The sequence below is a fragment of the Globicephala melas genome, chromosome 17 (genome assembly GCF_963455315.2).
Source record: "Globicephala melas chromosome 17, mGloMel1.2, whole genome shotgun sequence".
Classification (NCBI taxonomy): domain Eukaryota; kingdom Metazoa; phylum Chordata; class Mammalia; order Artiodactyla; family Delphinidae; genus Globicephala; species Globicephala melas.
Window position 1 is genome coordinate 6,255,514 of NC_083330.1, and position 22,399 is coordinate 6,277,912.

The 22,399-nt window shown below is 40.6% G+C and overlaps 1 protein-coding gene across 2 annotated transcripts in view; it reads right to left on the bottom strand.

The window, feature by feature from the left end:
• Nucleotides 1-470: 470 nt before the first annotated feature.
• The window catches only part of TOX (thymocyte selection associated high mobility group box), a 298,681-nt gene continuing 276,752 nt past the window's right edge, over nt 471-22,399 (bottom strand). For both annotated transcript variants that reach the window (XM_030859692.2, XM_030859691.2), the window contains 3 exons: nt 9,961-10,326; nt 2,990-3,135; nt 471-2,667 (listed from right to left, as the gene is read on the bottom strand). In XM_030859692.2, coding sequence (XP_030715552.1) covers nt 2,631-2,667; nt 2,990-3,135; nt 9,961-10,326 — 549 coding nt within the window. In that variant the 3' untranslated portion in view covers nt 471-2,630. The remainder of the gene's footprint in view (nt 2,668-2,989; nt 3,136-9,960; nt 10,327-22,399) is intronic.

The window sequence follows — 22,399 nt, forward strand, 5'->3', positions numbered from 1 at the left end:
CCCGGGATCCTGCGGAAGGCTACATAGCAGGGAACTCGGTGGACACCATCACTGGTCCTTACGGTTACAAGCTAGTAGCTGCTGGGCTCAGGCTGGATTCTGGCTTCCTGAAAAGTAGAGGATTTTTCAGGCAACACCTGACAGAGGGCGTTCTCAGGAAGGAACGCCTGTGGCTGGGGCAGCTGTTCATCCTTTCTGTGCCCGATCGCTTCTGCCATGAAATTTATTTGGAATCCCTCATCTGGCTGGGTCTGTCTTTCAGAGACTTACGGATATCCAAATAGAATATGGTCATACATGGTCAGAATTTTTATTTATGATGTTTTCTTTTATTTGTATTTGTTTATTTTTTACTGTTTTTGGTATCAAGTTTCAATACTCTCTCTACCCTGGTTGCACACCTGCTCTAGAAAAACTGTAAACAACATTGTACTTTCCTGTACAACCCACCTGTCAAAGTCAAAGCTGGTTGTTCTCACCCCGGTAATTACCTTCTCAGTATAGACTTAACACAAGGGCAAATGTTACTTTATCATAATATAATAAATAAAAGACATTAGGTAATTAGTAGCGCTGGTATATTTCTAAAATACTAAACAGACAAACAATAAACTGTGAACTTAATCACACGAGTTCTTATACAGTTTCAAGACAGGAAAATTAGAGCTCTCAGCTACAGTCACTTTAATAATCACATTGGATCTGCATTATTTATTTGTTATTACATGCTCAGCTGATTCGAGGTTGTACAATGCCTAAAATCATTCCAAAGCAAGCATACCTTTTGTCTTTTTAATTCTGACTGGATTACACAATGCATATATTTGTATTTAGTTAAATTGCTAAGTTTATTTCACACATTCTACGAAAAAGACATCAGCCATTCTCTTGATTTCCAACCAGACTAGCTTTCTTGATAGAACCCTCTGTAAGGGTGTAATTTGCTCTTTTTGATGTAAAAGCTATGCAAACCTTCAGCCAGATTCTCAATGCTTTTTGTTCTTTAGCAGATCTCCAGTACCCTCAGAATTCTCTTGGAAGACCCAGGAATTCTGAAAAGACAGTAGCTTGTAGAGGCACAAATGACAGCAAGAACCTCAATTTCTATCAACGGTTTTCGAATTGGGACTGACTGCTTCCCCTTTCCTTTTTCCTGTCTGGTTACTCACCTTTCATTTTTAGATATATTCTTGACAGTATGCTTCCCCTTTCATTCCTCCCCCCCAACCCCCGGTTTAATTCCTAAATGTTTTCTGGATTTTGTGAAAAGCATGCAGCTTGCAGAATTTGATTGATTTGACTTTAATTCTTTTTTGTGGGGAGGGGAGGGAGTTTACGGATTGACTAAAACCAGCTGAGAACCAAGAAGCCACCTTTTTCTTTCAGACAGAGACCCATCTGTTTAGCCTTGGAGCCTATGTGACTTCTAGGGCGATTCTCTGTTCTATTTTATGAAGAAAGTTCTTAAATATCATAGTTTTTCGTTTGTGTCAACCAAAGAAATATAGAAATAAGGGTTGGTTGCTTTAGTTTGCTGCTAAAATGAAAAGTAGATTTGGCTTTATTCACTGTAAAAACTAAAGTATTCACACCAAGCGTGAATTTTTTTTTTTTGCCAGCAAAAGTTAAAACATCAAAGAAACCTCTTTCAAATACTAACAAATTTACTTACAAACACCTATATTTATTATTTCATAAATAGGCGCAACAGTTTCCATAAAAAAAGATTAAATACAGACACAGTATGAAGAAATAATGATACAGAGCCGTATGTAAAGGTTATAATTTAGCTGTTTCCAATCTGTTTCTGCATCTAATAAAATACCATGTAAGCATTTGGCAGTTTTATACATAAAAGGACTTAAATGACATTTACTAACCATTACACAAAAAGTGATACAAAAAAGCAATTTTTCTGCAGTACAAAATAAACGTGTTTGCACTTCCCTTCACACTAGTTTCTTTTTGTCTGATCAATGAGACAAAGCCAATTTGTTTTTAAATGAAAATCGTTTGGGAATACGGTTTTTTTTTCAAATATTTTGAAAATATAGAACTATTAGTCAGTTGTTTTAAAAATGAAGTAAAAATATGAATGTTTGCCAATTTAACCCCTATTGTGAAATCAATAAACTGGAATGAGCCAGTTTCAAATCACAATTTAGCTACAAAAACATTCACATTTTATACTCTAGGAGAGTGTGACATAGATGCTATTTACAAACTTGCTATGACTGCTACATCAAGCCATTTAAAAAGTCTTTAGTAGTTTCATATAAACACCCATTATGAAAACCAATGGAAAATCCAGGACTTTTATCCAAGACATCTATAGTTGCTAAGGCAGTTACTATAGCGCAGCACTTCACAGCAAAAAACCAACATAAAATCTGAATGGTCCAAATTTCCTTCAGGGAAGAAGAAAAACAATGTCCATAAAGGATTAAAAAAATAATAAAGAAGCATGACTATTTCTTCCAGAGTGGGTGACCCACAAGCTCAAATGGTCCTAAGTGCTTAGCAACTTGTATTTTTCTAATAAAATGGAGAACTGCCTTGACTACACAAAGCAATCCACGGTGAAAAGACTTCCCTGAATGCCTCAGTGGAAAGAAGAGGTGTTCGGATTTTCAGGTAAGGTACAGTGCTTTGTCCCTCTGCATGCCCCTGTGCGAAGAGAAAACAGACAAATGATGCCTTGTTAACAGGACAGCCTTGCTACAGGTGACCAAGGGGGACGTCTCTATCTGCTCTAGCTTGAGGGGTGGAGTTGGTGCACAGTAAAAGCCAACAGGATCTAAAGGCATTTATTCTTGGAATGGTTGGAAGGATGCTTAAAAATTTCTGCTCTCACGAACACGGAACCGTTCTAGATTATCTTTTGTAGAGCAGGAAGAAATGACGGATCTTTCCAACCACCAGAGAGCAGGGCACAACATGCCTGCTAGGAGAGCCGTCTGCCACCAGGTGGCGATGGCTGGCCACTTACCCACTACTGCAGTAGTCATTCCAGTCCACGGGCTGGGCGGGAGGATTTCTGCACCCAGAGCGCACATATTCCATGGCCTGGGTGACCACTTGTGCAGCTGTAGACGTAGGATTGATTATAGTCTGATAGTCGGGAAGATTAAATCCCTGAAAGGGAAAGCAAGTCCACAAATAAGGATCAAAGTGCCTTTTAAGGAAGAAAAGCACCTAAATATTTATCCATTGTTTGCAAACACTACTGCCTTCTTGCTAGTGTCCCTGAAAGGGCAAGCTTATCCCAAGGACGCAGAAAACTTAAAACAAAGATGGAAAGGAAGTGCCCACCACCCATCCTTTTTACCTTTCCTTCATTTAACCATGTGTTAGAAAACCTTGAATTATACTCTTGAGCAGATAAATTGAATTTAGAAGCAATTTAAAATTTAGAAAAGCCAACTCAATCAAAACAAAGGGGAAAGGCCCTAAACCCCTCAGAGTTTATGTTTTCTATCAAACCTAAGGATACATTAATAGTTAATCCCCAGAATATGCAACAGAATCTTTTTTGAAGGATCCAGGCAGCAGGTGGCTGAGTGTTTTATTAGACTACACCTATTCACATATTGTTCTCAAAACCCTTTTTCTTCAGTCAATCACAAAGGGACCATCTGCTTCTTCTTTTATTTGTACTTCTTTCTCAGCTAAAAATTTCAACCAAAGCTTTTTAACAGTTGTTGGACTAATACAGGGAAGGAGATTCAAAACAACTTGCCAGTGGAAAACACAGAGAAGGAAAAGTATAAGACAGAGCAAATATTTTTTAATTGAAAAGTCTATTAACTAAATAATAATCAGACTTCAGGAAGGTTCTTTTAATACACTGGTATGGTGAAGTGTTGACTTTTAATCCTTGCAGAGCTATTAAAAATTCAAGGACAGAATCTCTGAAGTAGATAGCTATATCTGGTAAACAAAAAGCATTATACGCTAAGATTTATTTTTAGCTTATCTGGTGAATTCAAGAGCAGCATAAGCAAGCTTTACTGGAAATGACTAAAAAAGCAACTTAATTAATCTCGTGGCTGTCTCTTTTTGCAGCAGATTTCATACATGGTTTTTAACCACTGAAAAATCAAGGGATTTGAAAACAAATCATTCTCTATTTACTTGCAGAGAGCTTCTTCTGAAGGCATAATATTGTTGAGATTTTTACCTTTTTAAAAAAATTCAGCAGAATGAACAGAAAATTGATTTTCAACTAAGGCTATTTCCTTAGACTTTCACTCATTTGAGGGTACCTTGGGTGAAGACTCAAAGACATCTATTATCAAATGTCCTCAATTCTCAATATTGGCTTTAAGATATTAATTTATTTTCCATTCAAGTGATAAAGACTTCAAGCCAATGTCCACGCAAACTCCCACCAAAGCTGCTCATGAAAGACAAATCATTGAAAAGTAGAGTATTCAGCCAGCTGGGCTATTTGACCTCACACAGACTAGAAGGAATAGAATGTTTCCTAAACTAACAACTGGCTTGTGGGAGGTAAGTTTGTTTATGCAGACAGCACCTGCAGCTCCAGCCATAAACATTTTCCAAAATAGGGGGGTGAGAAGTGAGAGGTATATAACTGGATATTTGGTTCTCCAGGCCTTTCCAGGCTGGCATTCTCTCTTTCTCCAGACCATCCTGTACCTCTGTGACACAAGGAGTTTCACTGGCTTCGGCAAGCTCTATCCATTTCATTATGGTCCCATAATGTCTTTATGGGGCTTACTGTCCAGCTTTCTGGACCTCTTCCCCGAGTGTCTCATGTGATGCTGTGTGATGCTAGGCAGACAGCAGGAAAACGTCCCCAGAGAGAAGAGCCTCGCGCTGACTCTTATTTCAGCCCCGTCATCAGGGCTGCCCAGTGACCAGAGACTGTTTGTGTTGCTTACTGGATATTCTCAGGGTCGAACCCACAGTAGTGGGTCAATAAATCATGTGTTCCAATAAATAAATTTTAACATTGACTATTAGATGCTAATCTTGGAAAGGCCTGGGGAATGTAATTGTGTAAATACCAAGGCTTTCCTATCTTTTTAATGTAAAGTTCTCCACGTTGGATTTTTGCACAATCAACAATACGTAACCTAAAAGTAAGTAAGTCTCAAAAACAGAGTAGTTGAAAATATCTCGTGTTGAAGGTATGGAAACATATGAGAAAGCAATAAATAAATAAAAATCAATCAACCTGCTTCCACCCAACACCACACAATCAAAAAACGGAAATGACCATTGTTTTTTTTTTCCTATCCAATGAACATGGTCCCTCAAGCTTGGGAGAGAGAATATCAGGAGAACATTAGTTTTTAAGTGATCACTTTAAGATTAAATGGGTAACTTCAGTTTATAAAGCCAAAATTATGCGTTATCTACAAAGCTCAAAGATTTAAAATTCAGCTAACTTCAATGCCTAAATTTAAGATCACTAGTATTAAAACAACCAAGGACCAAGAAAAATACAAGCAAAGCCTGAAGACCATTATTTCACTTGCTTTCAATTTAGAAAATGAAACATTCTTCTGAAGACTGTATTAAGAGATGCTGAGGTGAAACCCAGAACTACGGACGTTTTTATTACTGATGTAAATATGAAACAACAATGATGATATAAATTTCTGAAAAACTGTTTGCTTAGCAGTCTAATTAAACAAGGCTGAATATTTTGCATTTTAATGCTCAAGAGAAAAATCACCAACTGTTTTGTAGCATGCCTGGAATTTTAAATTTCATTTTCTAGTACCAGATTGAAATAAAAATAGGAAACATGATAAAGATTAATTTGATGTCAGAAGGGACATTTGCTCTTTAATTAGATTTCTGTAGCCCTAGCAGTTTTGTTGTGCCACCACAGCAAGTCCTAAAAAAGCCTGCAGCAATACCAAACAGTGATCTTCATATCCACACGTTACTGGGAACTAATTTCATTTCCTGCCTGTCTGGAGAGGTATTTTCAACAGGCATCAATGTTTTTGTCTTCACAACTGATTTATTCATCAATCTCAATGTGATTTTTTTAAACCTTTAAATTATACCCACATCCTAAAGCAGCTGTTTATTACACAAGGAAATTGAAAATCTGTCTGTGTGATACCATACAAAGATTTTTTTCTTAAGGTTATAAAGGAAGTTGACAGATATTAATGATTTTTTTTCTCTTAACATCATTCGACAATATAGTGAACAAAAAAAAGAAGAAAATTGGACCAAAAAAACCCCAGGTCTATGGGCTTACTGTATAAAATATTATTCCAGGAAAAAAAAAACCAACAAAAAACTATTACTCCTGGTGGACTATACAATCATTTTTGTGGGATACATTCATTTTCCAAAGGATAATAAAATAACTAAAGTAATAATGAAATATGAAACTTTACTTTAAAAATACAGGAGCCATTAACTTTCTCCTTCTCTTTTTTACTTTGTTTGGTGTTTGAAAATGGGAACATGGCCCCCGTGCCCAGGAAGCAAACATTGTCAGGATAAAGATGATGGACCAGACAGGTCGAATCGCATTCATTAGCTCTACAACCACAGGAAAGACCCACTTGGATGACATGAACACTGGCCCCACAGACCGCTGTGACTGTAATAAGCTGAGTGACATGGAGCGGTGATGGACTGACTCTCTGATCCTGACTGTAGGGCTGTCAACTCGTTGGGGCTTCCAGCCCCCTTAACCTGCAGGATCCTACTCCAGTGACCTACCCATGACTCTGACCTCATTGCCCACCACTCGCCCTTCCTCGCCAGGCTCCCCACTGGCCTCCTTTCCACATCTGCACAAGCCACGCCCCTCCCAGTTAGGTCCTCCAGCCAGGAGCCCCTTTTCCTTGCTACTGCTCTCTGCTGGTATCTACCCTTCCCACTTTCTGATTCTTTTTTTTTTTTTTTTTTTGTGGTTCGCGGGCCTCTCACTGCTGTGGCCTCTCCCGTCGCGGAGCATAGGCTCCGGACGCGCAGGCTCAGCGGCCATGGCTCACGGGCCCAGCCGCTCCACGGCATGTGGGATCTTCCCGGACCGGGGCACGAAGCCGCGTCCCCTGCTTCGGCAGGCGGACTCTCAACCACTGCGCCACCAAGGAAGCCCGCACCTTCTGATTCTTAAAGGCTGCTTCCTCTTCTCATCCACCTGCTCTTGAGAGGGGCCTTCTTTTTCCATCCCAGCAAAAGACCTGCCGTTCCTCCACACACCCTGCAGTTTGCCCCCCTGTTTTATTTTTTCCATGGGATCCTAGTTATTTATCTGTTTATCTTATTACTACCTGCCACCCCCCTGCCCCAACTCTGATGTGAGCTCCATGGGTTCACAACTCACTCACTTTCTAGAGCCCAGACAGTGCCTGGCACATGTTAAGGGGTTCAATTAATCTTTTTTGAATAAATGAAAAGATTTAAAACTTCCAAGGATTTGAGATTCTACAAACAAGCCTGTAATTTCTTCCAATATTTAAACTTTTACTACTAATTTTTTATTCACTCATTTGTTCATTTGTCCCTTCAACAATTATTTTATTGACTATCTACAATGATCAAGGAATCGCTAAAAGTGATTTCAGTCACTGTGGTCTCTGCAGCTGTATTGCCTCTCCACTTTGGGTTCATGCCATTTTGTCTTCTATTATTAATGTAAATTGAAATCAGGTCCTACTGTCTCAATAAGAACACTTTCTGAGATACACTAATAGAACTGACTTAAAAATTGATGAGTAACTTGTCCAATGTAATCTGTTCTATTTTTTCCTATTCAGTTAAGATTCTATACGGAAAGACACATCTCTTAAGTTTCCGCGTGTGGCCTTATGCAATTCTGAAATGTTGGTCACAGCCAGCTCATCTAAGGTATGAGTATAAATGGAAAATGAACTGTCTCTGAGTGGATACATTAGTAGAAAGGTGTTCTCTCTGCACAGAGCTCTGGCCCTCAGCTCGGGGAGGGGACCGTGACTTCCGTATTCTTTTCTCTGAGGAGAAACACCCCTCACTACAGCACTGTGAGCAAAACACGGGCCCTCAGGCAGGCAGCACACCTAGACAGGACTCAAAACACATGACTGAAGGTCGAGTCCCTCGAGGTGTTAGCTCTTCACTCAAACACTACTGGTTCATTAAAATGCGAGGACACCCAAAGAGCGTCCCTCTTATTGAGAGTAACGTCTGACGGAAAGAATGGCAATTGGACCCTTTGACCCTGCTGTAGACAAGGCAAGGTGGTGGATGGAGGTTGGCTTTTCCCCAGTGGGTCGACAGCCAGTCTGCTAACAGGTAAGTCAGTTGTCTGAGCTTTATCAATATCCCTGGCTTAGGGACCAAAGAAGACTTCAGTAAAGAGATGAGTCCTTTGCTCTCCACAACCATTCAATCTCAGAACTAACTAGGATGTAAAGACCCTCCCAATTCTTAGAAGAAACTGTTAAGGATTTACAAGAATGATTAAGAGTGAGAGGCAGCAGGCCTAGCGTTTAAGAATCCAGGCTCTGGGCTTCCCTGGTGGTACAGTGGTTGGGAATCCGCCTGCCAATGCAGGGGACACGGGTTCCAGCCCTAGGTCCGGGAAGATCCCACATGCTGCGGAGCAACTAAGCCTGTGCGCCACAACTACTGAAGCCCGTGTGCCTAGAGCCCGAGCTCCACAACAAGAGAAGCCACCGCAATGAGAAGCCCGCGCACCGCAACGAAGAGTAGCCCCCGCTCGCCGCAACTAGAGAAAGCGCGCGCGCAGCAACGAAGACCCAACACAGTCAAAAATAAATTAAAAAAAAAAAAAAATCTAGGCTCTGATTGCTGAACAGAGTTGGGTTTGAATTCCAGCTCTGACCTTACGGGCATGTTACTCAACTCTGCTGAGGTTGAGTCGCCTCACCTGTGAGATGAAGGCAACATCAGGACCTGCGCTGTAAATTTTCTGAAATTAAAGATGAGGTAAGGTAACGTATTAAGGTTGGTCACTGTCACCTCTTGGAAACCCTGTCAATGACGACAACACTAAAGATGAATTTACTATATTGGACTGCTCTTTCTGCCTCCTCTCCACCCCACTGTGGCAGACTCTAGGCTCGAAGTCCACAGAGGGCTAGATATCGCTCCCACAGGAAGACTATGCTTGCACATTTAATTACAGCTCTGGGACAACAGAGTCATTGGATTATAAAAGTGAGAGATTAATTTGGTATGTTTTATAGGCTTTACCTTGATCTATTTTGTTAAAACAAGTTTTTAGGATTTTTAAATGCTTTACGTTCAGTTTACATCATTTGCTCCTTATTCCCAAATTTTAAAATAACACCAAAATCCAAAAGGAAAAATTGATTTCAAAGAAAAGTTAAGATTGCACACAAATGGTTTCCATCACTGGGGGGTGGGCAGGGAGGCTTCCAAACCTCCTGTGTTTTCTAATCTATGTAGAAGCCAGATATCCATTTTTAAATAAAACTCTGGTTAACATTTTCATTTCTTAGGACTCTTAAGGGTGTACCAAATTTGATATTTCTGACTAGAAATAGTCGGCCTGGTTTCATCTTGCAGCACTTATTGGACTCAATGGGCGTATCATCAAGACTTTCTCATTTCCAAACAATATATGCATATATTTTAAAGGCAGATTCTCAACCCCAAAGAGATCTTTAGCAGTAGTGGCATCTGAAAACAACAAATGTACTTTACTCAAGAGGCAGAAAACAGGAAGGGTGATTAGAAACATGAAGCAAAACGGGTATCATGGGAAAGAAGCCAGGGATTATGAAAAGCAGAAGCTACTGTGATCGTATGAGGCTGCCCAATTCCCCTGTGAATTACTTTTCGGGAAGCAGATATTTGTTGAAGATCTTCCATTCTCTCTCCACTTAAACAGAAGAACGGACAAGCCCCCCCACCCCATCCCCGCTGGATGAACAGACCCTCCAGCACCTCCGAAGGGGAGTCCCGTGCGCGGCGCGGCGTGGCACGTACCTGCTGCATGGTGGGGGAGTGTAAGGCGGGCTGGCCCTGCATGGGGAGCTGGGTGCCAAGGGGCTGCTGCATGTTGAGATGCTGGTGAAGAGGCGGGCTGATCTGGAGGGGAGGGGCGGGGGACACGGCCATGTTTGCTATCGAGACAGTCACTGGCATTTGGTTATTGGCCTTGGGGGCTATGCTCCTGGGGAGACTGGGATGCATGGTGGTTAGGTGAGGGTTCATTCCTGGTTGTTGGTGATAGTGAGAACTTAGGTACAGAGCTGAGTGGGCCTGGCTGGGCCCAGGGAACACTGACGGCGGCTTTGAATTGATCAGCTGCGGAGGCTGAGATGTCTTCACGTCGACGGGTTCGCTGTAGCTCTGTGGAGGAACAAACAAGAACAGAGTTAAGAGACAGACGCACGGGTGTTGCTTTTCCTTAGGAAGATGCTCTGAGTTCACTCGTGAACGTCACGTGAATCAACACCTGTTACTACTCCTGACTCTCAAAAACCCCTCCTTCATCACTTCACGTGACTTTATGCACGTCTGAGCTCGTTGCACCTCTTTTATAAGATCTAAAACGACGTATGATGACATTTTTTTTTCTTTGCTTAAATGCTAAGCTCTAATTTGGTGACTTTTCTCATCATCCAAAGAGAGAGAAAAAGATGAGGGGTGGGGTGGATGTCATCAGTGCCCTAATAGGAATTACCAGCCAGTGTGGCTCACTTGGAAAGGAAGTCACTTCTGGAGTTCTTCTGTTGATTGTACGTTTAGTTTTTTATTTTTCCATTTTATATTCTCAAAGAGCCTTGGCATAGATATTTGCACAAAGAAACAAAGTTGGTTGATGGAACTGAATAAGGGAGAAAAGTGTTCAAAAATACCTTTCTGAAGTCATATAAAACCACATTAATATGTCTTCAAAGTAACCATAGAACACATTTTGATTTTTTGAAGAGTTGGTGATGAATTATCCTCAATAATGAACTGGATAAAAATAATCTCTCTTAGAAATTTTAGACTCCATCATAAATTAATACAATTTTGCCCTAACTTTTTTCACACCTTCACACGGTCATTTCCTAATAATCTTTTAATTGACTTAAAAACTAGACATTTCAGTGGAAGCTGAAAAGCGTCAAGAATGAACCCCAAAGCATTTCTTCTTGGGCATGAACCTGCCTGCTTCTGGTGAGAGGAAGAGGCTGATAAACAAATGGTGAAAGGTGAGACCAGCTGGAGAAAGAAAATGCTGAAATGTCCTTCTGGAGAAAAAAGTCACTTGGTCAAAACAAGGTCTTGAGGATGCATCTGTGCCCTTGTTCTGTGACCTTGATGTCATGCTTCTTCCGTTGATAAGTCAGCATGAGCTTCTTGTTACCCAGAACTGTAGGGCCTTCCTGGGCTCCCTTGCTGGGTCTCCGCACAGCACCGTGGACAGACGGGCACGTTCACGAGTCTGGCTCATCATGCACAGCGACATGAAACTCCGCGTGGGAACTTCACTGCACAAGGCAGCCAGCGACGCAACTCATTTCCTCCCAACGGTGTAGGAAAACTGAGTGAGAGCCGCAGTAAGAACGGTGCTGCCCATGTGCTGAGCGGAGGAGGCCAGGCTGGGGTGAGCACTGGTGGCCTCACATCCTCTCCCTATGGGAAGGACGCAACTGCCGTCTCTAAAAACATGTCAGCCATGGAGACGTGGGGTCCTGTGAGACTCTGATTTGACTCCAGGCAGAGTAGATAGTAAGGTGAACCCTAAAGAATCCAAGCTCCTCTAAAGAATCCTCTCATTATAATATTCTTCTCTGTGTTAGTAGTGATGCAGATTTTCTGAAATAGGAATAGACATTCAGACTCCCTGCTTTCCGCATTAACATGAAAAAGGTCAAAAACTGTTCACAAAAATTTTCAGGGGGAGGCTTTAGACCAAAGAAGCTTTATGAAATGTAGTACCTAAAAGGTGCTTTCAATTAAAAAAAAAAAACTTAAGTCATTTTCTTTTTTTGGTTCCATTTAAAAATTCTTATTGTTGATGTGCAGAGCAGTGAACAATTCAAGGAAAAGGTCAAATGGGTTAACTCGGGCTGTGTAAACAGTGACTAGCTTTACATCGGAATAACGGGTACTGCAGTGATACGCCGCAAAAGTCATTCCATAGATGCCAAGGAGATTATGTGCTTATTGTGTGTCTGTGCGTTTAAGTCACGAGGCAAAGTGTTCTCACTGTGTTTGCATTCCCTCTTCTCTGACCTAGCACAGAAGGGCTAATTTCATATTTAGTTACATACTGCATCAACTTCATGCAGGAAAGGAACAATTGCACAATGACCAGATAGCTACAAAAATTAATACATGTTAGTGTGTCTTCTTTGTGGCCTTATAGTTGCTTTCATGTAAACAGGAGAAAAATCACTCACGACTCCCATACTGCCAAAACTATAAAATCTGTGGAGTTGTAAAATGTTTTCACTTTGTATTTCTGTAGCCAATAATCACATCATTATCTAGTGATATGGTACACACAGAGCAGTGGATAGGCAGCCTGACCTTGTATGAACACGTATGTGTGTATGGGAACACAGCATGACAGGTTCAGATATGATCATACGATCGTCCCAGGAATTCCAACAAGGTAATTAAAAACATATTTAAATTAAACGAACCTAAAGGGATAGGTTATGCTACACTTAGAAATCACTGATTGTAGTGGGTACAGATGCTAGGCAAGCAGTTGGGCTGGCTTCATGGGCCAGAAGCCAGTCCTGGCAGAGCAGCTCTAGGGACTTTGCCACTTGGCCCCCCACCGACAGTTTCCAAGTTGTATTAGAGGGGGTTTGTGGAAACATAAATGTCCTTAAAAAACAAGTTTCCATGACAAAATATGTGTGGGAAGAGCACTGGGCCACATCAGGTTAAGAGGGGGCCTCTCCTGCAGGACTTGTCAGAGTCTTGAGTGTGTTAATGTACACTGTGAATCTCCAAGGGACCATCACAGAAGTCTTTCCTCAGTGGGCCATTTCACTGAAATAGTCTTCAGTGGAAAACACTGGTTCAGAAGAAGAATTAATAAATTACACATGCGTATTAAAAATGACAAATAGAACATACATTTCAATTTAAATAGTCATATTTCTTGCCTCAAATAAACTAACTTGTATTGCCCCCAAATGCATATATAAATTACATCCATCCAGGTGTAAAACCAAAATTATCCTTTGTTTCATGTTTACTGGAATACTATCTGCATAGAGAATTTCATATTCTAGGCCAAGGACAGTGACACTACTTCCTGAAGGAATTAGGAAGTCGGTAACTTCTCAGCTATAGCCTGGAAGAGCTAAGGCATGGATACATTAAGGCAAATTCAAAATAAACCATGAACCAAATTCTCCTCAATTCCACTTTCTAAATAACAACATGCGGTCTGATGTATAGTTAGATGACAGATAGATGTAGAGATAGAGATACAGACAGACAGATACAGAAACAGACAGCAACTTACTTGAGGTACTTTACTGCCAACCTTGAGAAGACTCCTTCCTCATAGTAACTAAACACAAAACATTTTGTCTATCCAGCCATTAGTTTGTCATTTGTCTTCTCAATTCTAAAGCATGTAGAGATCAGTACTGTTAAACCTATTTTGAAATAGTAGTAGTTTTTAATCACTAGAAGGACAATAATGAAGTGAAAGTAAACAGATTTCCAAAACCAAGGATTTGGACAATACTTGAAACAATTTTTAACATAGAGAGAGAAAGAATTTTGGGGAAGTTACATGTTTTCTCTATATTTTCAAAGTCGTTGAATATGACAAGATAAATAATAACACATCTAGCTACGTGCCTAAACATGGCAGGCACTCCACTGGGGGTTCTCTTCCTGCATTCTCTCTTCACCATGATGTCCTGCTTTTTTTTTTTTTTTTTTTTCTGGCTGCGCAGCTTGCAGGATCTTAGTTCCCCCACCAGGGATTGAACCTGGACCCCGGCAGTGAGAGCACGAATCCTAACCACTGGACCACCAGGGAATTCCCAGGAAAGGATTTTTTAAAGGTCGGGACTGGAATCTTCTGTGTCCCATGAATCTGACACAGTGCTAAGTATAGAGAAGACAAACATGTTTGTTGAGTGACTGAATGACTGTTCTTGAACAATACCTCAAGCAGTCACTGTTGCCCTAGCTGATATCCCTGACAAGACATTCTGTTCCTCTCCCTAAGGGGTAAGGAAAGATCTGAAAATCTTTGAAAACCCACAGAATATCAGATTGATCTTCATTCTCTGCTCTCATCATGAACCACACCCTTCCAGAAGAAATGAGAAATTATAACCCTTAGCTTTGCCCTTTGGTTAGGTACCATGTGCTTTGTTCCCCACTGGATCTTGGGTGGATGGCAGGAAGCAGGGAAGCTTACTGCGTTTCATCCATATTTTGAGAATTTGTATCTTTATGTAGAGATTCACTCATTTAGAAAGAGAAAAAAAACTGCTTCTAGCTTCACTTCTGATGAATTCTTAATCAGACTAATACAACAGACCACCTATTAATTACAGAGATATTTTATTGTTTTGGAAGATAGGCAGAACAAGTTCATTTTCCATTGTTTTGGAAGATAGGCAGAACAAGTTTGTTTTCCATAGCAAAGTGTCATGAATTCACAGCAAAGCGTCATGATTAAATGGAAATATGAAGAAATCATAAGCTTAATATACTCTCACTGTCATTTTCTTCCAATTAAACTATGAAAGCAAGGCTACTATTTTGCAAATAATTACATTGTATATGAAGATCTCTATACCTTCCATTCAGAAACTAGAATTACTTCCTCATACAGTCTAAATCATTTAAATTTGTTTCTAATCTCAAATGCATTAACCACTTTTATTTAGTGGTGTGTGCTTTGTGTCGGTCACCTGCCAAATATGACCCTATCAGTGTACACACAACTGAAAATCCACCCTCGAACGTGACATTTTCATGGGATGAATGTGTATTTGCTATTGGTTTATAAGCTCTATTTCCTGTTTTCTTTTGGGCCCCTGATTCTAAAGGATGTTTTCTATAAGCAAAATGGAATGTGTGTGTGTGTGGCCCAATGAAGACCTTTTGGGTCTTTTCAGTAGTCTTTCACAAAGGGTACGACTCTATAAACATTAAGGTACTTCTTATTAATCAAGTTGTTGATTGTCCAGGATAGTTTCAATCCCATTTACTTTGTATAATGAAGATAATAGTCTATAAATAGTCTATAGTCTATAAGAAGATAATAGTCTATAGTCTATAATAAGATAATAGTCTATAAATAATAGACTAGTCTAATAGATAATAGTCTATAAATAGTCTATAAATGCTCCCTTTCTGGGATGATAAGTACTATAAAAATGAAAGATTGACAAAGCAATTTTTATTTAAAACAGCAAAGTATAAACACAAGACATAAAGCCCAGTGGAAATAACAATATAGGAGGTGCTGAACCAAATCAGATTAATAGTTCATCTAATTTGATTCTTGTTTCCAGTGCTGACCAATACTTGATGCACTGGAAATTAAACGAACCGTATGCACCCACTCAACTGCGCATTGTTACTTTTGGAAGGAAAATTCTTCTTGGTACTTGCAGGTGATTAGCTTACACCCTGAAGCATGAGATTTTACTATCTTTAAATCACGATCTGGACTTACAGAGCTGCAAATTTTATGTTAACAGTCATAAAATGATCCATCCTATTTTCATATTCAGACTAAGTATTTGTCTCAATAGCTCTCTACGGCGTGAATTCTATGAGTTACTTTCATCCTGTAAAAAGAAATCATTTCTTTTGTTTCAAATTTACTATCCTTTAATTGAACTGAGAATTGTGTTTCTTTACTATCGGTCATGGCAACAGAGAACTTACTTAATTTAGTTCAACACTGCCCTATACTGTACATTACAAAAAGCTTCCATCATCCTCTGTCAGTTTCGGCACCCCAGCTCAAGGTACAGACAAAATCTCATATTTGATGTGTGGCCTTAAAGTCATGAATCTGATTACTTATACTGGACATACCAGAACATATTCATCCAAACACTGTCTCTTTCCAGCCTGGCACTTCTGAGCAGCTGTACGCTTATTTCAATAATGCTGCTTTTACTTGGAATATTTGGGAACTTCGTACAGGATTTGCTTCAGCGCCTGTGGGACATCGCTTTACATATCCTCAGACAACTCTTTGTCTTTTGGTGGTGAATTTGATTTTTGGAAACAGCTAATAGTCACTTGAAGCCAAGTCTGTTGGATGTATATGGGTGACGTTTGGGGAAAAGAATGAGGTGTGAAAACCATGTGACAATGTTGATTTGCTAAGGTGACTCATAAACCTTTGCGGAGTGCGGTTCTAAAAGAGGGCCTGCCAAAAGGCTTCTGAACTCTGGGGCCATCATAAGATAAGTGTGTAGCCGCCCAAGGTGAGTCCTTTGAATGCAACACTCATTTTGGGAATGTAAATTCTGGTCTATGCGGTAAGATAAAGCTAGTTCCAGTTGCTTTAAAGTTATACGTTGCTTTCAACGTAATTTAGGCTCATGTCTAGGAATTCCTGAGTCTATGGAAAAACTGTATTTCCTTAAGCTTTACTTAACAGTCCAACCCAAAACGACCTGAAATAGCAGGTAAAACCACTGCAGCCCAGAAGCCGCAGGTTCCACATGGCATATATCCTTGACCCTCAGACTATTCATAGGCTCCCTCAACTAAAGGCCCATAAAGACATTTCAGTTAAGGAACCCGTGTAGGTGATTGTTTTAAACGTCTAGATCATTTTTTATCTTTATAAAAGAATGTATGTATGAAGCAAATTTTTCTTATTTTAATGCCACTTTAAAATTTTCTTTACATCGAAGAGGCCCTGCAGACATTGAAAATGTGATCCAGCGATATCGCGAATCATATACAAAACTTTCCTAGTTCTTTGCGCACCTATCGATAACGTTAAACATAAAACTGATAGTAATAATAATTGCTGGTATTAAGTGCTTTCCTGTGTTCAAGATCCTGAATCATGCAGTTTATATATAGTTTCCTATTTTATTTTAATGGAAACCTAATGATGTAGGTCCTATTATCTTCTCTGTTTAACACGTTAGAAAATTGAGACTTTAAATAGTTGAATAACATGCATAAAAGCGAGCAGTTAGGAAGTGAGAAACCTGGAATTTGAACCCAGATGGAGCTGCCCCAAGTGCCTGGGGACGTTTCTGCCCCCTGAGGACTTGTTTCGTGTGACACTGGTGGTGCGTTAGAGGTTTTTCATGCTTCCCTTGGTGCCTGGGGAAGCACAGGTACTGAAGACACCTTCAAGATCTTCTCCAAACCTTATTTATAAACCTTTGCTTCCTGCTTTTAAATTTCTCAATGGAAAGAAACTGTTTGCCTAAATAATCCAAGAGTTTGGTAATGCTCCCTGTTCAGATTAAATTCCTCTAGGGTAACATGGTGTCTCCATTCTTGTTCTGGATTCAGAGAAAGCAGAGCACAAGGAACCACTGCCCGTGCCTGACACCGATCATGGGGTGAACATGCCCACATATGTGTTTTTCAGACTTAGTAATGTCAAATCCACTCTTCTCTGCTACTATCTCCCGCCCTCCCTTTTCAGTTGCTTTATGACTCTTTCCTCTGCAATCTCCCCAACTTCCCTCTTTAAATCATAGAGTCTAAAACTGAACAGGTTAGTTTTTCCAGGTCTTACCCGGGCTGTGCTTGCAGCTGCCAGTGGGCTCCCTTTCCTGTGTCCTTCACTGCGCGTGTGTTTCCACGGCAGAGGGGCTGTGCTGGGCGGGTCTGTCACCGAGCAGATCTAACCCTGGGTGGGTCTGTCACTGGCTCCACGTGACTAGGTAAAGCACGTGCACAGCTGAACAGCAAGGCACAGAACAGGGCTTCCTAAACATTCCGCAGGCCCCAGCGTCCTCTGAAGGTCTCGGGCCGGCCTCTGGTGGTGGGCGGTGGGTGGAAGGGAGGGAGCAGCCTTCTACTCTCATCCCCAGCCTCATTTAAACGAGAACACCTTTACTCTTGGCTGTCTAACATGTAAGAGTTGGCACAGAATTTTACTGAGGATAATAAGAGGCCGCAGTTCTAAAGATATAAAAATTGACAGTCACCCAGGGCAGAGAAAAGCCTACAAGCTTTGGAACCGGAGAGCGAGTGTGAGCTCTCCCTCTGCTACCACCAGCCTCTCCTTCGTCTCTTAGACTCTCCAAGTCACTTAGTCTCTCTGCCTAGACACTGTCTAGAAAATGGGGCTAAGTCTCACTTTGTAGGGTTATTGTGATGATGAGTAGAAACCTATGTAAAATGCCGAGCACAGCGTGGGACACATAGAAGCTACTCGATAGCAAGGTGCCATTTGTATTTGCGTTGTTACTGAAAAAACTTGGGTGTCCAGCTGAGAGTGTGTCTGTATTGTCATTTTCAAGTACGAAGGTCAGAATATTCTACTACGACTTCAATTTTATTCGGGTCCGGAGTCATGTTAATTAATACACCGGGTTAGATGGTATATAATTCATTTAAGCTAGAATGGAACTGAAAGGAGAGGAGCACTGTTAATCCTATGACTCAGTCTCTCGGGTGGACCAATATTCGCTGGCTGCCTCTCTCTTTTGTTTATGTTCTGTAAGAAACAGCTAATTTTAGAGTAGTGAGAAGCAGTTAATTTTAGAGTATAGTTTCAAACCTCTCAAGTATCACGAAACGCTCTGATCTGCTGTGCTCGCCTTTGGGCTCTCAGCACCAAGCCCTGTGCCTGATGTGGAAAAGGTGTTGTGCAGCTCTGGCTGGGATGCAGACTAGGGCCTGGAGTGGAAGCAGTGAGAAGTAGCCGCCTTGACGTGGTTACACATTAGCGAGGGCAAGAGCTGTTGGCCCAGGGATACAAGGCCTTGTTGGATGAAACACATTGCAGAGAAAATTGGTACCAAAATACGTAGCTCTGGAGGAGCAAATCAAAATTGCCAGTGAGAACTTGGGGAACCGGACACAGAGCTTTGGCTAATACAGTATTCCACTGACAAAAGTGACCTTACGAAACCATCAACAAAACAAAAAGACAGACTGTGGAGTGGGAGAAAATATTTGCAAATGATGAAACCATCAAGGGGTTAATCTCCAAAATACACAAACAGCTCATACAACGCAATATCAAAAAAAACACACAATCCAGTCAAAAAAATGGGCAGAAGACCTAAATAGACATTTCTCCAAAGAAGACATACAGATGGCCAAGAGGCACATGAAAAGATGCTCAACATGGCTAATTATTAGAGAAACGCAAATCAAAACTACAATGAGGTATCACCTCACCTGGGTCAGAATGGCCATCATCAAAAAGTCTACAAATAACAAATGCTAAAGAGGGTGTGGAGAAAAGGGAACCTTCCTACGCTGTGGGTGGGAATGTAAATCGGTGCAGCCACCATGGTAAACAATAGGGAAGTTCCTTAAAACACTAAAAATAGAGCTACCATACGATCCAGCAATCCCACCCCTGGGCATATATCCGGAAAAGATGAAAACTCTAACTGAAAAAGATACAATGCACCCCAATGTTCACAGCAGCACTGTTTACAAAAGCCAAGACATGGAAACAACCCAAATGCCCATCAACAGATGACTGGTTTAAGAAGATGTGGGGTGTGTGTGTGTGTATATATATATATATATATATATATATATATATAAAATGGAATATTACTCAGCCATAAAAAGAATGAAATACTGCCATTTGCAGCAACATGGATGGACCTAGAGATTGTCATACTAAGTGGAATCAGTTAGAGAAAGACAAATACTATATGATATCACTTGTAAGTGGAATCTAAAAATAATAAAATGAATCTAATATATACAAAACAGAAACAGACTCACAGACATAGAAAACAAACTTTGGGGAAAGGCGAAAGAAAGCGGGGGCCGGGGGAATAAATTAGGAGTATGGGAATAACAGATACAAACTGCTATACATAAAATAGATAAGCAACAAGGATTTACTATGTAGAACAGGGAACTACATTTACTATCTTGTAATAACCTATAATAGAAAGTAATCTGAAAAATATATACAACTGAATCACTTTGCTACACACCTGAAACTAACACAACATTGTAAATAAACCACTTTAAGTGGGCTTAGAACAGAGAAGATCGATGCTCCATCCTGACTCCGGGGCAGGGGGTTAGGGAGGCAGGTCGAGCGCCCTGTCAGGACCTGGGGACAACACGGCCCAGCACAAGGACTGAGGGAGCGGGAGGTCAACACAGGGCTTGGGCACTTCTTGCCTATGTGATACTTTTCCTCTTCAGTGAAATGTGGACAATCAAGCCTACTTTGAGGGGTAAGGTATGGGGAGTGAGGGAAGTCATTCACATAAAGTTATCTTTTAAAATACAAATCCGATCACGCCATCCCCCTACTGGAACCCATTCAGTGGCGTCCCTTTGTACAGAAAACGAAAGCCAGCTCCTTTCACCGTCCTGCAAGGCCTTCGTGACTTGGCCGCTGCCCATCTTCCCAGCTTCATCTCAGACCACACTCCCCTGTTCGCTCAGCTCCAGCCACACTGACCGTTTCTCCATCCAAGGAGGTATTTTTGTCCCCTGAGCCTGCATTTGCTGCACTGCCTGGTCGGCTCTGTCCCAGGCTCCCTGTGTCCTGCAAGCTCCTGTCTTCCCTTGCTCTCAGCTCCAGGCTCATATCTTCAAAGAGGAGTCAGCAGACCACCCTATCAGATGCCTTCCTTGATTTCCCAGAAGGCTTCAATTCACAAAGATCTTGGTCATTCATTAACTTATGTTTTCACTAGTGGTCTCCCCGGACTGAAGAGAAAGTTCTTTAAGTGCAGAGGACGCACCTGCCAGCTCTCCACTGTGTACTCCGAGCCTGGCCCAGCGCTCGGCACAGACCACATGCCCAGGGAAATTCACCAAATGAACACATGAAAGAGTGAACGGAGAAGATGGAGCTCGGCTGGCACACTGTGGTTGCCTGGATTGGTGACTGTTATTATCGTGTAGCATTTTATGATTGCACCTTTAGATCTTCAGATCTTTCAGAATAGGGAAATAATTTATAACATACTAAAAAAAGTAAACAGAAAAATATATGTGTAAACACGAATGGCTGCTATTTTCCTTGTGATAATTTTAAATGGAAAAGCAATGGATTTTTATATATGTTTCTGTGTGCAATCAGCGGATAGGCTGGTAGATTTTCTGCATGTGTCTGCAAGGTTATACTGCAAATATCCCATTCACATACAACATGAGAAGGCCATTTTTCTAACCTGGAGAGGGTGTTTATAACTATTCTGCATTTTGTATACATACAATAGATAGTTGTACATAAATAGACATTCAACAGCTCCAGCAAAATTCCTGCTGCCAAAGAGAAGAAAAACGTCAGAGTAAGCTCTAAAGAAAAGCGCTGGGTTTTTTTAAACGTAGAAATGGCAATTCGCAGCATTTATACAAATTGCCGTATACTGAGGGTTGCAACTCTGAGAATGAATAGTAAGAAAAGTTGCAGCTAAGAGCAAATCTGAGGACACTTGTTTTGAAAGTAAAGCTTAGTCAGTATTATAGCATTCTGGCAATCTGCATAACATTAACCGGAGTGCTTTGTATTGGGATTGACACTTCACGTATTGATTTTCTCATATGTAAAATGTTCTGACTAAAACTTCTATTTAAAATGCTCAAGAAGAAACGTATCTTGGATGAAATAAGAAGAATTCATATGCCCCCTTAAATCTTGGGCATATTAATCTGAATAATACCAAGTAACTGTACAACCCAATTGTTGGATGGATCTAATATTTTGCACCTTGTTTTTTTGCTATAATTTTACATACATGCTGTGAATTCTATAAATATACAGAAATGTGTGACGGTATCAGCAGAAAATATAAACAGCTTCAAAAGGAGTTAGAAAAATTAGAAAGTGTGAGATCCATAGTGAGATAGTACAGATGAGCTAGGAATTTTAAGGTTAAATAATAAATATTAAGTTTTCCCACAATGTCATACCTTAGAAGTGGAATGCAAAGTTGCATTAGACCAAGTGTACCGAAATTTCTTATGCATTTGTGCTCCTTTTTCTTCTCCGTATCATATATTCAGTATATGTTTTCCCCAAGAAAAACTAAATTATATAATTACTTTAGAGTTGTTGGAAGGGGAATGGATATTTGTGGATAAAACAGAAAGTATTTTTCATGGGTGAATGGAATGAAGTCCAGAGCCCCACCCGCACTGAGCCGGGTACCAGCCACATCTGGACTTAAGATGCCACAGTGTCCAGTCCTCACAGCTTCAGCCCTGTCTCTGAGGTTACCTGCCTGAGAAATCTATAAAAGGAAATACAGCTTTAATAATCCAACACCAAACAGAGTTAACTCTT